The 16,812-nt window shown below is 45.9% G+C and overlaps 1 protein-coding gene and 1 long non-coding RNA gene across 2 annotated transcripts in view; one reads left to right on the top strand and one right to left on the bottom strand.

Annotated features, from left to right (window-relative positions):
• Positions 1-458: 458 nt before the first annotated feature.
• On the bottom strand, positions 459-14,470 carry LOC119432799 (terminal uridylyltransferase 4-like). Its single transcript, XM_049658396.1, has 10 exons — positions 14,464-14,470; positions 13,499-13,599; positions 9,248-9,400; positions 8,321-8,410; positions 6,330-6,443; positions 4,175-4,312; positions 3,587-3,758; positions 2,124-2,171; positions 1,230-1,321; positions 459-629 (listed from the first exon to the last, which is right to left on the bottom strand). The coding sequence occupies exons 1-10, from the start codon at positions 14,468-14,470 to the stop codon at positions 459-461; spliced, it is 1,086 nt and encodes a 361-aa protein (XP_049514353.1).
• A 1,235-nt stretch (positions 14,471-15,705) lies between these two features.
• The window catches only part of LOC119433169 (uncharacterized), a 42,160-nt gene continuing 41,053 nt past the window's right edge, over positions 15,706-16,812 (top strand). The window contains exon 1 of the long non-coding RNA XR_005188291.2: positions 15,706-15,940. This is a non-coding gene — a long non-coding RNA (uncharacterized LOC119433169). The remainder of the gene's footprint in view (positions 15,941-16,812) is intronic.

Below are 16,812 nucleotides of genomic sequence, written 5' to 3'. Positions count from 1 at the left end.
TGTAAAATTAGTGTATACTTAAGTTCAAAAGCCGAGCTAGTTCAAAAAAATGCGCTTTGAAGTGACATCAATCGACACGAATGGTCATAGACAAAAAAATTCAAGTCATTAGAAAATAAATTTTGCCTCAACTCCTCAGATATGTAATGAAGATACATGGTCACCTACCCAATAAACAATTTAATGATATAATGTAGCGCAAGGACAACCACAAAGAGACGTCATATGCGCTACTAAAAATTGTTAGTAGTACCTGGGATGCGACAGGATGCATGGATCCTGTCGGCAAATTGTTATACTGAGAATGCCTTTTTTCGCCACACGTAAAAAAGAATGGAGTAAAGGAACTATGCCAATAACACTGTCCGCTTCGCCTGGGTGTGCAAAACACAGATGTCGGCTTTACGATGTCCCTAGTCAGCTCCGCAATACAGCTCTGTGTGGCAGCGTTCTGCATGTTAAACGTGCCTTGGCTTGTGCAGCAGCGATGTGGCAGCAGTTGCGCCTTTTTCTTTGCAGCCCCCTTTTCCTCGACTGTTTGGACAGCGATGCAGCTTGCCCTCGCACACACGGCAATGCTGGCACGTGGACGTTGGTCTGCGTCCGACTTGCCGGGGCTCAGAGCACGCCTGCAAAAATTTGGGCCGTCAAACGTAAGCGTCACAAGCACGACTTGCAGGAGATATAGTTGCTGGCGAAGAGATTCGAATAATGCTAAATCTGATAGTAAAGATCAATAAAACCTCAGATCTTCCAAATTTTATTTTCCAAGTTCTGTTTTTGTTTCACGATAATTGCATGGAGCAGGAACGTACGTTCTGGTTATGCTATGATAAAGCAGATCACTTTACATTTAATTCTGCAAAAAGCAGCAGCAGTTTACCGCTAAAATCCAAGGCTGATGGCACACGCAAGGTCCGAGTCCTGACGCCCGCTTCCATACAATTAAGACGAAATCGTAAAACAGGTTTCAACATCTGCTGCATTGTTGACAAATTTAGATCTTATATCGATATCATACAATACACAGCGCACCACACCTTTAGAAGCACTAAGCAAATCCGACAGCCCGAATAGAACCAACAACATGACACGAAGGTGTGCCACATCTCGGTTTAGTTCCAAGCTGACGACTTAGCTTTCAATGCGGGAATGGGGGTGCCCGCAACGACCTTTGTTACCCATCTAGAGCTTCAGTATAGTCGTATGGTGGAAAGACGAAAACATACGTGGGATGTGGCATCCGCAGGAAGAAAGTCGACCATGGGTTCCTCGAAGAGGAACCGCCCTCGGACGAATGCCCCCATGGTCGCCCTGTACTCTGCATACAAGAAAAACAAGCCACCATTGTAGCACGACACAAAAGTTCGGAGTAAGGTGTTAATCTCTGCCCAAACATGCAGCTACACTTTACGTACGTAATACGCAATGCGTAATGCCCGGTTTGATTTTAACTTGGCGGGCGCACTCACATGGACTGATAAGCTATACCTGCAGTACTGCAATGCCAAACAGCAGTCGGTGAGATGTGTGAACAGCAAGCAAGTCGGTCATATCTGGCATTTACAACAGTCTTGCATAGGAGTCTCAGAGTCGTGAATGTTTAAGGCCACGAAGCAGTGACTGACTGAAACTGTCACTTCCTTTTGCAAACGTCGACTATTATGTAGTATTTATTATGAACGCAAAGCCACAATTTGTTTTAGTGGTGTCGACAACAACTTCTTTCTGGGGTTTTACGTGCCAAAACCAGTTCTGATTATGAGGCACGCCACAGTGGAGGGCTCCGGATTAATTTTGACCACCTGGGGTCCTTTAACGTGCACTACAACAATGATGCACTGTACTGATGACGGCAGGAGTAACGTTTTAATTTTTGGATAACGAAACTAAATTGCTTGTTTCCAGGTGGAACATTTCCAGTGACGATTTGGTCGCTCATACCTATTGACAAATTTTGGCGTTGGGACTCAGTGGATGTGCACAGTGGGCAGACAAGCCGCTCTTGTAGCAACAATATGAAAAATTACATTGAAACATCCAAAAGCTATCTCACTAACAGTTGAAATCACGCTGTGTGCTGTGAAGGATACGCGTCATGGTAGAAAGGAAACCAAACCTACTCTGTTTGGACAGCCCTTTGCCGAGGTTCCGGTCAAGGCAAAACGGATCTGGAAGTGAAACCAGATGCACTGTTTGAAACAATTGTCTAGTGCCGTTTAATTATTGACATTTGTCTAATGCTATTCAAGGCGATCATCAAAAAAAAGATTGCGAGCGTGCAGTATTGAGATGATTAAAATTACATGTACAGTGCTGTCCAATGTAAAAGGAAACACAGGCGCGCTGCCTGCAAGTACTGGCCGACAATTATGTCAACGTACTGCACAGGTGTGCAGAAAGGTGCCAGGGCCACTAACCACAAGTCCTCAGCTGCAAAGCAGAACCATTGTACACTTACCAGAGGGGAGCATAACCAAGTGCTCTACACTCATGTGTTCCCTTTAAAAGCGAACCGCATTGTGCGTACTCACACTTTGTTTATGAAATTGCACGTAGCACTGCTAATAAATGGCAACTAATTGGTTCTAGGAACTCAGACATCCTGATATTGCTGGAAATATTTTTACGTCTCAACACGGCTAACTTTCACCGTATTATGTTTACGTTCCTCCCTGATGCATTGGGTCCCGTGGCTCCTTGAATATCCCGGCTTTCATAACGGTGACAATAGGGCATTAGCTCATGACATATTTATATAATTAAATATGTAATTTATGCCATCGTATACTGCCGGGATTCAATAAAAGTGCCTGATGCCAAAATGTGACAGATCGCAAATTTCGCGAGACCGAGCTTGCCGTTCAAGAAGCAAAAATCGCTTTACAAATTCTTAAACAGTCAGCAGATTCCTAAAAGGATGTCTTGTCAGTGCACGTCTGTGAACAGCTACTCTCAAGAGGATCCACTAATGAATACTGGATGGAGAGCACTGGCGCGCGAGGTAGAGATGGCGTCGATATCTGCAATACTGGTATCGTCATCATCTAATTCAGGGAATGGCGTTATCGTTGTGTGGCGTCCTCATCAACGCTAACCAATGCTAGGCTGCGATTTTTGTTTACGATGGTGTGGCGAGTCTAGTGTGCCGTTTTACAAAAGGTCAAAGTAGCTCCAATTTTTGCAACAGAATTGTTTAACTGCCTAAATACAATGTTAAATGGAGCCAGGGCCAGAAAACGAAATTCGTTAGAACGCGCATTTCAATAATCGAGGTCCCTCATAGTCAAACAGCATTACGCACGCCAACTCACTTACAGGTTGTAGATCAAAGATTTAAACCTGTATTAAATTTATGCAACTTTCTTTTTCGTCGTCAATGTCGTCCTTGTAATCTTCCTTTCCTTGGCCGCGTGACAGTTCAGGTGTCCACCAACAAACGAGAAATTTGCGAACACCGTGGCCTACAATTCTCTTATTTTGAGCAATTCATCATGTAACTTGTAAAATCGAATAGTATAAAAGAGAATAGCGAATTGTAAGAACGAATGTAAGACACACATTAAGACACCATTGAAAGGCTTACCCTCGATGGCCACCAGTGCGTCCCAGCCCTTCTCTGTCTTGAGCAGAGGCGCGCTCTGGCGAACACTGACTACTTGCTCCTGGAAGTTGAAGTCTTCGTAGAACTTCATCATTCCCAGCCACAATTCGCCAGCGTCCATCGTGTTGCGACCCCTTCCGCTCCAGACAGAGTCCTGCAAGGACAAATTAAGTGAGTGTTTGATTTGAATGTATGACTGCTTTGGAAGACACTCTACTAGAGCCTGGCTCCAGATGAATTTTGACATGTACCAAAGAACATACTTAAAGGGATACGACATGCTCGAATGTTGTCCTTTTTTTTTTCACGTTGCAATGAGATTTTACTCGTCACTCCGACATTCACGACTTTGTACTGTCGTTAGCCGAGCGGAAGCTCTAGCTCAAAAGGGGCTCCCATTTGAATACGTTGAAATTTAAATACATGGGAATGGAGAAATCCTTATTCTGCATCCACTGCACCATTTCAACGAAGTTTTCTTGTATTTAAAAAAGTTCAAATTACGGTCTTTGGGGACAAGATTCGCACAATTGCTCAAAACTGGTGCAGCTCAGTATTTTGTCCACTTACCAGACGCTTCATGTCATGGAAGAACCAGACATTGCAGCCCTCAACCATTTCTTCAGGCTTTTGCATCCTGCTCGGGTGCAACTGCAAAGTAACAAAGTTAATGCCTTCGTTAGGTTGAAAACAGTGGCTCGCACCTCCCTAAGCACACACACAGACAGGCACAGAAATAAAAAATTAGATTTATTAGTTAATTAGAATAAAGGACGGGGCTCTGGCAGGGGCGATTCAAGATGAAACGCAGCAGCACGACTTTCGACAGCAATTTTCTCTGCAACAGTGATACATTCGAACGCCGAAAACTATGATGAGTCGCAGTCTTCCCTCAAAGTGAACACTGCGACACTGCTTGCCTAGCCTACGCAGGCTACTGAAGGGAGCTGATTATACTAAAGTTAGTGATGCGACGAAAAAAGCCACAGTCCCGCCCAAAACGTGAAGGATTGAGTGCTATAGCTAAATGCTGAACAGCTATACGAAGTAAGGTCAGCAGTTTTATTGGCCGTGTAAATTGGAGTAAACAATCGCTTACTAACTAAATTAGCAAGTATGGTGTCACGCACGTACAGGAAAACAAGAAAATACACTCGCTGTCAGAACGCTGGCGTGAGCAGCGGCACGCGAATACTTCATCCTGCTTCTCGCGTAAACGCGTGTCCGGAATTGCGCGCTGTGTCCCTCGGTTCACGTAGAACCTTTCTTCCCGCCGTAGATTATCTCCAAGATAGGGCACGTCAACAGCGCCAAGCGCAGCAACGGCCTGCTTGATCTGGAGACGCGTAATCACATTGCTTCCCTCCCCCTCTTCCTAGCTTTCGCGCACCACGCTAGGTAAGCGGAAAGACGGCGTGCATCCAGACACCATCCTTTTCGGCTCACCCTCTCACGTTTTCTGTCGCACCTATACATATCATATGGCGCCGTGGGGCATGACTGCATGGTTCTTATCGCACTCTGAACAGCACGGCGATGGCGGAAATTCGCCTAGTTCAAGCAAAAAAAAAAAAAAAAAAAAAAAAACAGCCACGTTACGGACGCACACATTCCTAACGTCTACGCTCGATCACTCATAAGGAAACATGTATACAATTGAGCTGAGGCATCACGTTTAAAACGTCTGCCGCTGCAAAGTAGCTATGTGTAACATATTTTTAACGCAAGTTTATCCATAGGTATAAAAAGGTTTCGAAGCATTATTGTGAGTACTCTGTACCTCGCACGAAGTGCGAGAAAGAAAAAACAAAAGTGCAGAAATGCGCGGTTGAGCAAGTCTGGTGGCGAGATAGGATGAAGGCCCCGCGTCTATTGCAGTTGTACAAAAAGCGAGTTGCAGCGTCACCGCAAACGTACTAGCGTTTGCGCAATACCAAGTTACAGGAGAGAGAGAGAGATAGAAACAACTGTAAGTGAAAATAAATTTCACTGAGGGATGGTGATCAGGCAGGTGTGCGGCGGCAAGAACTCCTGGTAGCGACATCTTTCAGCCAGAGAGCCTACAATTCTAATACTGCAGTAATTAACGCAGCATATTTTACTTTACCCACGAATTTTACAAACGCACTGTACTTGCACAAAGCGCCAGAACATGTAGCTGCCAAATTTGCTACCAGCAAGGATTGCCAGGTCCAAAAAGTGAAAAATGGCCAAGAAAAGTAACCAAAGATGTCAACCAGCTGCCACCATGGGCGCTCACGTAAGAAAAAAAAAAAGGACATCCTAATCCTCAACATGGAGTTAGCGTCGTCCCTTCCAAATAAGTTCGCAAGGTGACGATATAGTCGTTGCGCGCCACAGGTTGCGTAGTGCAGTGAATGACGAACCCCCAACATTTCCCCATCACGACCCTTCAAAACCAGTTAATGTGGCGCAAAGTAGCCAAACCTGGCAATTCTGCTAGTAGTAGCACATCCGTCCACGCTGCTGCGGTAGCGGAGTAAGCCGTAAACGGTAAGTTTACAAACCGGCTGTTGATTATGAACTGTAGCTATGCCCTTTGCATCGGGCAGGCATTTGTAAATGTCCTTTTATTGTAAATGTAAATGTCCTTTTACTGTAAAAGTAAAAATGAGGAAGAAAAGGGACAAAACCTTCCACTGCTAAACTATAAAGTTACGCTGCCTAGCGGCAACCGCAGACACTACGACGGCACTGAGCTTACCTCTTGAAGTACAGGCAGCACTGCTGGTTTGCACTGCTGCAAGTAGAAGATCGTCATCAGGATGAACGCGTACGAGCACATGCCTGAGTGCGAGGCATCACCGATTCCAAAGCGCTGAAAGTAAGATTCGCAATAAGTCATCATTCGGGGGACAACTGAAATGCTAAACAATGCATTGACTACGCAGCAGTGTGTTCCGGGCTGTTGGCAGCTTTAGTGCAGAAGCAGTGGCGTGGCCAGGAAGTGGCACACCGGGACACGTTGTAAGGTCGGAAGTTTAAGGTTGTAAGTTCTTATTCACTTTTCACTCATTCACTTTTAAAGGTGTACGTTATTTTACAGTGTATGGTGAGACAGAGCGGGACATTGTCGCCTACTAAATTTACTCGAGGGAACTGTGACGCTGCGGTCGTTGGGCTACAAAGGAAACGATGGTTGAATTCTTGACTTGTCTGATCTTCGTGCTTGCGGCTTGGAACGTTTCTCTGGCTTTGTACGCTACGCTTTGTCTGCCCTTAATGGCCTAAATTTCGAAGCCAACCTATTTTTCTAGACGCAGAAAGCGATGAGATTGTACATAATCACCGCGAATTGTTGCATTTATAACGCAATACTGTCTAGAAGATCGTCAGACTGCAGTGTCACAAAGCCGTTTGAAGCCAGAAGAACGAAGGTAATGTAAAGCCATGTACTAACCATTCCAATGATGGGTTAACTATTACGCCGTCCCGTAGATACTGGCACCAGTGTTTCCTCTTGTAATTTTTTGCAGGAAACCACGGCATAGTTGGCGCGGGGGGCAAATCGTGACACAGGCGTCACTAAAAGCTACCATACGGATAAAAATGCCTTGAAAAGTTTGGCAACCATAATAAGACTTACTTCCTACAAATCGATGCAGCCACGAGGAGACTTAAAAAAATGTGGTTGATCCCTCTTATATAGGAATCGGTATAGAACACGAAAGTGAAACGTGTCTTCACAGAAGTAGTGTAATGTTTATTGCACATTGATATATAATGTCTATTGGTGTTTTGTGGCTAAAGCGCCCTTAGGCGTTGATGCACCCACGCTGACGCCTGGTGGCACGTCTCCTCCATCACGACTACCAACGTCGATGACCATGAGCAACCGTCGTGCATATGGAAGCTGCACTACGCTGCACACGCTAGCACAACGCGAAAGACGAAGCACGTAACTGACACACTAATACAACGCGCAAGACAAAGCACGTAACTGAATCGTCACCGAGTCAAATCAGCGCGTACAGCGCGTCGTAATTGCAGCCTCCGCGATCAACTTCAGAAACATTTTCAGAGCTAATTGCGGAGGCCACGCTCCGCTGTGCTGAGTACGGTGAACGCCACCTAGTGGCGTTGGTAGTGCTTCTTGATGCCAGCGTCCCTTCGAATGCTGGCATCGAGGCGTCGTAGCGCTGAGACCACCGAAGCGTTCACTGTCGGTGCGCGTTAGTGTCATAATGCACTACTTCTCTTTTCTGCTCGTAGGCGGCGGCACCGCCCCGAGCAAGAGCGCGGGTACACGGAGGAGTGTTAGATATATAAGGCGCGTCTGTGTAGCTCTCTGCAAATGCGTTTGTGGCGCAATGGGTTAAACGCTCGGCCATCTATCGTCGCGGACCGAGAGGTCGTGGGTTCGATTTCCAGATTTTGCATGTTTGTGGAACTTTTTCTTCTGGTTTCTTTCTTTGTATTATGTTCGTGTACATTGTAAGCTGACGTATTTCCGTGACGGAAGTACGTCAGTGAAGTCTTGGTGGACCCCGGCATAAAACACTTTCGTGTTAAAAAAAAAAGGGGGGGGGGGTAGATGGGCAGATGGCAGGAAGGGATAGATGCAGAGGTCCTCCGAATACATGACAATTAGCGGGCATAATTCAGGATTGTCTAGCCAACCTGTCTCCTATGTTAGACTCCAAGTCAGTAGAGAAATCTGAACTACAGCTATGTTGTAATCGGTGACCCTCTTACCTTTGCAAGGAATTTGAAGGCGTAGCCGAGTACTCGTACGCGCCTGTCAATCTCGCTGTACGTCTTCAACAGCATTGTGTTGCGCAGTGCCTTGAAAAGGGTACAAAAAAAAGCGATGAAGGGTATTCAAGATTGTTTGACATTCTTATTTTTGTACACAACCAGAACCACAGCAGTGGAGCCCATTCTTGGGGATGTTTTATTGGACAGTACCGCCACTATATTGATTAACAACTGAGAACAATGAAACACCATTCCTAAAATACCATTTGCATTAATAAAACAGCTGCACCCTAATTTCAAACTTTTGTGCGCAGGAAAAGGTGGGATGACTAATTAAGTAAAGCTATACTTCTGTAGAAATTTTTCTACCTCAGAATTGTGGTGCAAACAAAGGTCAGCGGCACATGACAAGAAAATAAAGCGAACACTATAGTTTCCGGCTGAAAGAGGAAGCAAACGACTAATTTGTGCATTTAGGCCTAACCGGCCGGTGCACCCAACAGACATGGATTGAGTTACGAGGTAGATGAAGTCAATGAATAAAGAAGCTGTCCAGCTGCTGGCACTACAGGCACCCTGAAGACAAACATAACTACGGTGACAAACAGAATACAAGATAACTATACACAAGGCAATAAACTCTATTGACACTACAGGTCTCAATGCGAGTAGCTCAACATTAACTTGACGATGACAAGAGCTGCACATAAACAAGGTAACAAATCTAAAACTGCACAGAATGCGAACAATAGACTTCTCAGACAGAGACTGTACAAATATACAAAGCGCGTTTATCATCTGCGACGAGGTCATATCAACCAAAACAAGTAAGCGCAAAATCGCAAGGTTTTGTTTATTTGAACACATCGGCGCGATTGCATGTAAAGGCACAGAGGTCGTGCGAGAAGGCTGAAAGATACTTACCAATATGTTACCAATGCTTAAGTCCCCTTCGAGGCCCGTGGGCTGGTGAAGGAACTTGATCACCGGTACTCTCGCTCTGGACACGAAGGATACCGCAGTGAGGTCTCTGTTCCTCCACAACAGCCCCTTCAGTTGCCTCGGAAGGTCGTCAGCCTATAGGGGCCAGGAAAACGATGTTTATTCAGGCACGTTTAGCTCAGAATTCATTGATGAAAAACGCACATCAGACAATTGAATATATAATATAATACATATCACAAAAGTGCGCAAGAACCAAGCGCGCGCCGCGCGTCACTCAAGCCAGTAAGGAAAGAAGCCAGCCCCGAGGCAGCTTCGACACAGAGGGCGAGCGCAAACGCGCAGACGCGATCAACGGAGTCTGGAAGCTTCGACAAGATACGCGCAGGATACGGTAACCGAAGAGAGAGAGAGAGCCTTAACACCCTCTCACCTGGCGAGCAGAGAGAGAGAGAGAGGGAGGACGACAACCCGGCTTACGCCTGCGGATGAGTAACCCCCCCCCCCCCCCCCCCCCCCCAGACGACGCTCCGACGGCCACGGTCGATAATGCGAGAAATGCCTAGAAGATTCCCAGGCTTTGTTCATATTACAGGATCACGACACCGTCGGAAGATTCCAGAAGCGCCGGTGGTTGCTATAAAAGCGCCGTGCGGGAATCGGAAGGGGAATCGGACCGTGAAGATAGACCGTCTGCAGATGGAGGGGATTCCCTGGCAAACTAATCGACGAGTTCATCGAGCGTCTGCATTTCCGGAAGGAGTTCTTTCTTCGAAACTTGAACCGAGCTGCGCGGAGATCGTCCGGCTCAAGACCAGCACAGGTGAATACGATTGGACAGTGTGTTCCTATTCATTCTGTATTTTAAGTGTTGGACTCTTAGTGCTTGCCGTTAATTATTTTGCAGTGTTTTGTTAATACCCATCTGAATTGGATTGTGATGTGTCTAGCGCACGGTGTAAGGTCTAGCCGAAGCGTGCACGTGTATATGTAACTGCCTTGTTTGACGAATATATTTTGCCTTTTGACAACTCTGGGCTCTGACTAGGTCTTTGGATCACAACCGGCGTTATATAGCTGGCGCACCAGAGGGCCCCTTATTAATTGTCCTTGCTTTCGTAGGGTTATTTTCGGAAGCTGATAAGTCGGCTTTGCAATTTGGCACGGCATTGGCGCCTCGTTCACGAGGTGTGCGACACTACAAAACGCACCAATCGACAATAACATCTTTAAAAACGCTCACAATCTTTCACAGCCCTGTCCTCCAAAAGGAAAAAAAAAAAAAAAAAAACATTTTGAAGTCCGTGACTCTAGGGCAAGAGTGTTCTTTTTTTTTTTCCGCAACTATAGATACGAGTCGCGGCTTACGTACTAAAAAAGCGGCTGTACTACACTTCGTCGTTTCTGCTGCCAAACGCATTCCACTCGAGTCTCTGTGGTTCTAACTTTACGCGCATGGTTCGCAAGATTGCGTCTTTGATAGTGGGACAACACTACGGCAGCGTGAACGCGCCATATACAGGGGTGTTTCAGTTTCAGCACATTCTAGCTAATGTGCTGATCTACTCGAAGCGGCGGGCATTCGACTAATTAAAAAAAGCTGGAGGCCACCCTAATCCTTGAGGTGTGTAGTAGTGGCACTCTCACGTCGGCGTTGATGAGCCCTGGTGTATTCCTTTGGCTAAAATGCGTGTTTTCCTTATAGCCCATATTACAATTCACAAATTGTAGCGGTGGAGTTCGCAAGGCGGATCCACTTGGAACGAATTCCCAGGATGGCACCCGTTTCGAGATACTAATTCCTGAACTTTGCAGAGAAATGCATTGACGTTCCAGTTACTTTCTTTAAAAAAAAACGTTGTTTTATGCATTGAAGCACAAAAGTAACTGGAGCGCCAATGCATTTCTCCGCAAAGTTCCTGCGCTGCTATCTGCCACAGGCAACCTTTCAAAAATTTTGAATATGTTTGCTGAAACAGCCTGTGTAATATTAAATGACATCAATCGACAGTAAGATTCTTTAAACACGCTGACAATATTTGACAGCCCTGTGCTTCTTATGGGAAAGAGCGTGATTCAAAAGTAAAATTTCTTTTATTGCGATAGCAATTATATGGACACTCAAAAGCAGATTTCTGCCGTCGGCGTCGCCGTCGCCGTCGCCGTGAGGTTCCGTATGACGTCATTTGGAGATGAAATCGTCGCCGCGCGCCGAACGCTGTATGTGCGAGTGAAAGGGCGCGAGGGGCGCGTCTTTCACGGGGAGTGAACGCACGGCGGAGAACAAACGCGCGTTCTGCGCCGTGCTCGCTTAAGGGCTGCAGAAGTAGGCGTCTCTTTTCTCCTTTACAATCACCATATATGTAGAGCAAACGCGCCTTCTTCGGACACGCGAGAGGCCGTGGGGGAGGGGGAGGGAAGGGAGGCGACGTTTAGCTGCGGCACCAAGTGCCTATTTATATCAGAGGCTCCAGCAACAGTCACCAACGCCGCACGCATTTTGAGCTAACGCGGGCAAAACGCCGATGGCGTCGACAACAGTTCTGCGTGTTGTTGCTACCAAAGCCGCTCACCTTACTTCGTATGACATTGCTGTGTTGCTATCGCATTCATTGCTTCGCCCTTAGGGCGAAACTGTGACATTTTTTTGTTGTCCTGGACTAAGGATGCCGCCCACCTGGGGATCGACGACCATCATCGCCTGCTCGTTAAATAAAGCTTATATCATCATCAGCCTATATTTATGTCCACTGCAGGACGAAGGCCTCTCCCTGCGAACTCCAATTACCCATGTCTTGCGCTAGGTGATTCCAACTTGCGCCTGCAAATTTCATAACTGCGTCACCTCGCCTAGTTTTCTGCCGTCCTCGACTGCGCTTCCCTTCTCTTGGTATCCATTCTGTAACACTAATGGTCCACCGGATACGGATCCTACGCATTACATGGCCTGCCCAGCTCCATTTTTTCCTCTTAATGTCAACTAGAATATCGGTTTTCCGTGTTTGCTCTCTGATCCACACCGCTCTCTTCCCGTCTCTTAACATTAGGCGTAAAATTTTTAATTGCATTACTCTTTGTACGGTCCTTAACTTGTTCTAGAGCTTCTTTGTTAACCTCCAAGTTTCTGCCCCATATGTTAGCACCGGTAGAATGCAACGATTGTAAACTTTTCTTGTCAATGACATTGGTAAGCTCCCAGTCAGGATTAGGCCATGCCTGCCGCATGCACTCCAACCCAATCTTATTCTTTTGTAAATATCGTTCTCATGATCAGGGTCCCATGTAAGTAATTGACCTAGATAAACGTACTCCTTTACAGACTCTAAAGGCTGACTGGCGATCCTGAATTCTTGTGCCCTTACCAGGCTATTGAACATTAGCTTTGTCTTCTGCATATTAATCTCTCTGCAACTAAGAGCCGCGGCTTACGTACTAAAAAAAAAAAACCTACTACACTTCGTCGTTTCTGCTGCCAAACGCATTCGATTCGAGTCTCTGGAGACCTAAGCCTGCGCGCCTGGTTCACACGCTTGCGCCTTCGATAGTGGGACAGCACTACGGCAGCGCCAACGCGCCTTGAGTGTCCATACATTTGCTATAGCAATAATCGGGTGATGTATAAAAAATGCTGCGAGCCCATGCTGTAGCTATAATCGCGCAGAAGTTACGTGGCAATGAAGCAATTTCATCAGTGCAGCTTAATTAAACGTGCGACGCTATCGCAGTTTACCAAATGCGAAGGAGAAATGCCGAACAATAGGTGAAAGTTAACATTCAGTGAGCCATTGCGATTTAGAGGTCAGTTTTTAATAATCCCGTAAATCATTTGCCGGCTTTGATGAACGCCGTCTGTATAATATATGTCGATTGTGGCTGATGCGACTGCGCATTAGAAATAGTATATATAGTGTAGTTGAATGCTTTTCGATAAAGTTGTTTGCAGCGCCTGTGGCGTGTTCTGTATGTCTCATTGTGGTTGTTGCGCTACATTATGTCATTAAGTAAGCACCAACTAGTTCACTTCGTTGCTCCAAAATTTTCTATAGACGTCGGATTCTGCGTCGGCGAATGTAACGCACCCGCTTCATCAAATTGAAGCATCACTCTATCAGCTAAAAGAAAAGGAAAGAAAAAAGAAAGTGTGGATACATTTCCAAGATTTTTTGGTCTGCGTACTTCGCGCTGCTTCAACGGTCGTTGGCATGCCTTATGATCTAAACAGCGGCGGCTTACCTTGGCATCCTCACTGTTCTCGAAGGTGAGGCAAATGTCGAGGTCACTCCGCGCCAGGCCAAACCCATTGCAGGAAGAACCGAATAGAGTGAGCTTGGCGCCTGCGTCGGGACGGCACGCAAAATTCTTGCGTCAGAATAAGCAGTTGTCTGATGTCATATAACGCGCAGAACAGCAAGTGCAGAAGACATAAGAATAAGTGACAATTCGGGAAAAGCACAGCGGGAAGAAAAGCGAAACCACGTGACTACAGCAAACGTCCGATTTGACCTATATACACCAAAGCTAGCAGCGCTGCCGCGAGAAACGGTGACGAAAAGTTCAACAAATGGTGACGAAAAAGCTGCTAATTAGCAGAAGTACGCTAATTAACTTAAGCAAGAATATTAAATCACATGTTACAAGGGAGTTCTTCCGTGTTGGTGCATGTCGAGCTGATGTCCTTGCGCAAAAAAATATTACAACGAAGGAGGAGACAGGCAGGCACTAACGAACTGTGTGCCTCCTTTTGCGGGATTATAAATTCAGTACTACATTTGAACACCCGTGGCATTCCGTCACCACGTTTGAAAATTGCAAGAAGATAAGCGGCAGCGTTTAAGTTGCCATTTGAGTGCATAAATTTTTTTTCTATGCAGAACAAAGTGAAGGAAGTTCTTAATCTACAGCTCTTGACAGAACAAAGTGCAGACGTTTTCACAACTAAGTACGATATCATTTTGCCGGTGGAAAAAAAAAAGCTAAGCACAATAGACATGGAGCAGCCTTAAACAAGACAATTAAAATATAACAACTATATAAGATCAAAAAGTATACATGCGCATCATGTCCGCTACAATCAGGTACATATACAATATACAAAGAAACTACTTGGCCAACAGTGGCTGCGACATTGAGGCAATAAGAATAATAATTAAGAAAAAAAAAGCTGGGCCTACACAAAATACACAGTTGCACCGTGTCACCTCGCATATCTACAATACCCGACGTGGTTTCTTGGCCCTCATCATGTAGGCTCGGTCCACAAACTGCAAATATTCCTCTTTTTCTTCGTCTGTTGCGTCCTTTATATTAGGGATACTTCGAGCTTATTTATTCCTGCGGGAAGAAATAGCTTCATCGTAGCTGATGACAGAGCTAGGGAACATTGTTTTTCTCTCGACCTCGCACGCAAGCATTTGCAGCGCTTGCTGTGAAGCCAGCTCTCCAGGATACCGTCTGTAAATTAAATACTCAGTAACCCCGCCTACCTGTGATGTTCCGGTCAAAATCTGAACGTTGTCTTGAGGTGGTATGGCAGAGGACCAAAACGTGACTACACCCACGTGACGACAGAAACCCCAATAGAGCCGCGATACGCGCGATTTTCGTTGGAGGGTGCCACCGCTGGAGGGTTCGCGGGTGCAAGTGACACCATTATCGGCACAAGAGACCTAGTTGTGGCGACAGCGGCAAACAGAGGCAGCTCCAGTGCGAAGGAGCGTGTACGGCCGAACATAGGTATGTATACCCGTGACGACAGTGAAATGCCCATTAATCATGCCTATAGTATAAGCAGTACTCTTGTCATATAACGCGCACAACAACATGCAAGTAGAGAAGGCATAAGAATGAGCGACAATTTGGAAAAAAGCACAGCACGAAGAAAAAAAAAAATACGGTTGGCTTAAACAGCTTCGCTGTTAAAACGTGCACCCTGCGATGAAACTGAGCGCCGGCAGTTTCATAGACGAAAAGACACGGACGTGTCTCGCGTTTACCGCGACGTCAAGGTTTCTCCGCTCTCTGCAGGTCATAGTGTAGCACTGTTCGTCTGAAATATATATTTTTGGGGGTGGGGAGGGTATCAATCCCTGCGGTTGATACATTGGCGGGGCGAGCGCCAGTGGTTACAGTGCACAGTCGCCAACAACGGCGACGCTGTTTTACGATGGCGTGGTGGGAAACGCTCTCAGTATCGACGACTGCCCCGATGACAGGGCTCGAGAGCTGTCGAAAAGAACCGCAGTAAAACTGAAAGCGCGCGCTCCCTTTCGACCAATCGAAGGTGCCATAACCGAAGACTACGAAACGAATAAGACGCCGTATAACTTTCGTCCTTTCTAATCAGCAGTGACGCAGCATCTACTCTTGCGAGCGGCGACCGTAGCCTAGCACGTCTGCTCTTGCCGTGACGTATTGTCTGCGTGGAGAGCGATGCAGCAGGCAGTGGCTGCGGTGTGTGTGCCGGTATATGTGCCGGTATATGCTGTGGACTAGACAGATGTGCCGTAGCAACGGCATCAGTAAAATGCCGTTCTTTTTGTTTCTGGAAAGCGATCGGGATCTTTGTGCACCGCCTTGTATACCACGGACGACTTCAACCACAAGCAATACTCCGCCTCGCTGCTCCCAAAGATGCAAAACGCCGTGCAAGTTCTTCGAAGTTTGAAGGGACAAAAGGTACGGTATATCTTATTCGGTTTAGAGTCGTCGCTTAATATGCATGAGAGTACTAGCCTGTTGCAGCATGAGGTGAAGAAGATAACTATTTTGTTCGAAAATAGAAGTCTAATAACCAGTCCGAGCTGCTTTTTCTACGCAGGCTGTTGGATTACATGATGTAGGTGAAGGGTATATAAAGCGTACGTGTCAAGTAACTTTTTTTTTCTCCCGTTTTAATGCTTGTTTCGATGTCAGCTTGGCCAGTGAGCAGTTCCTTGGACCATATAGCAGACGTTAAAGTTCCGTCGACAGACTTAAGTGCCCGACCTTACATATGGTGTACCGGGCTTAGTACAATCATGACTGGTGTCTTCTCTCTTTCTTTTCCTCTCCCATCTCCCTCCCCATGTGTAGCATAGCAAACTGGACAACGTCTGTTTAACCTCCCTGCCTTTCCTCCTACCTCTCTCTCTCTCTCTCTCTCTCTAGGGCTCCGTGTTTTATATTGTTTCTATGACAGGACGCTCAAAACAACTGAGCTGTGGAGTAGAATAGTAGCAAATCGAGTGACCTGTCTTATGAATTTTGTTCTGCGACTGCTTCCTCGAATTATTGCTTAGAAATTATCTAAGTACATCTGCATCAATCCATCACCTTCATGCCTTAGGGAAAAAAGTAGAGAAACACGATCCAACATAGCGTTATACGGCACATTATTTACCTCTCTGTATTAAACGTTTTCGTTGTATATGGGAGTCAGGAAATTTTTACAAATTTAAAATTATTGCAAAGGTGTGCCCATTTCCTGTTACATCTAATGAAACAAAGAAACATTTGTCGTCTTACTTGTTTCTATATTTGTCTGGTGGTACAGAGCGAAATCCGAAAGG

This window comes from Dermacentor silvarum, chromosome 11 (assembly GCF_013339745.2).
Source record: "Dermacentor silvarum isolate Dsil-2018 chromosome 11, BIME_Dsil_1.4, whole genome shotgun sequence".
Lineage (NCBI taxonomy): Eukaryota > Metazoa > Arthropoda > Arachnida > Ixodida > Ixodidae > Dermacentor > Dermacentor silvarum.
The sequence above is the reverse complement of the archived record's forward strand: the minus strand, read 5'-3'. Positions and strand labels throughout refer to the sequence as shown.

Coding starts and splice junctions, on each gene's coding strand:
- LOC119432799 (XM_049658396.1), bottom strand. Junction 4,313..6,329: donor TGCTGCCTGTACTTCAAGAG/GTAAGCTCAGTG, acceptor GTGTGTGCTTAG/GGAGGTGCGAGCCACTGTTT. Junction 1,322..2,123: donor CAAAGGGCTGTCCAAACAGA/GTAGGTTTGGTT, acceptor TCTTGTATGCAG/AGTACAGGGCGACCATGGGG.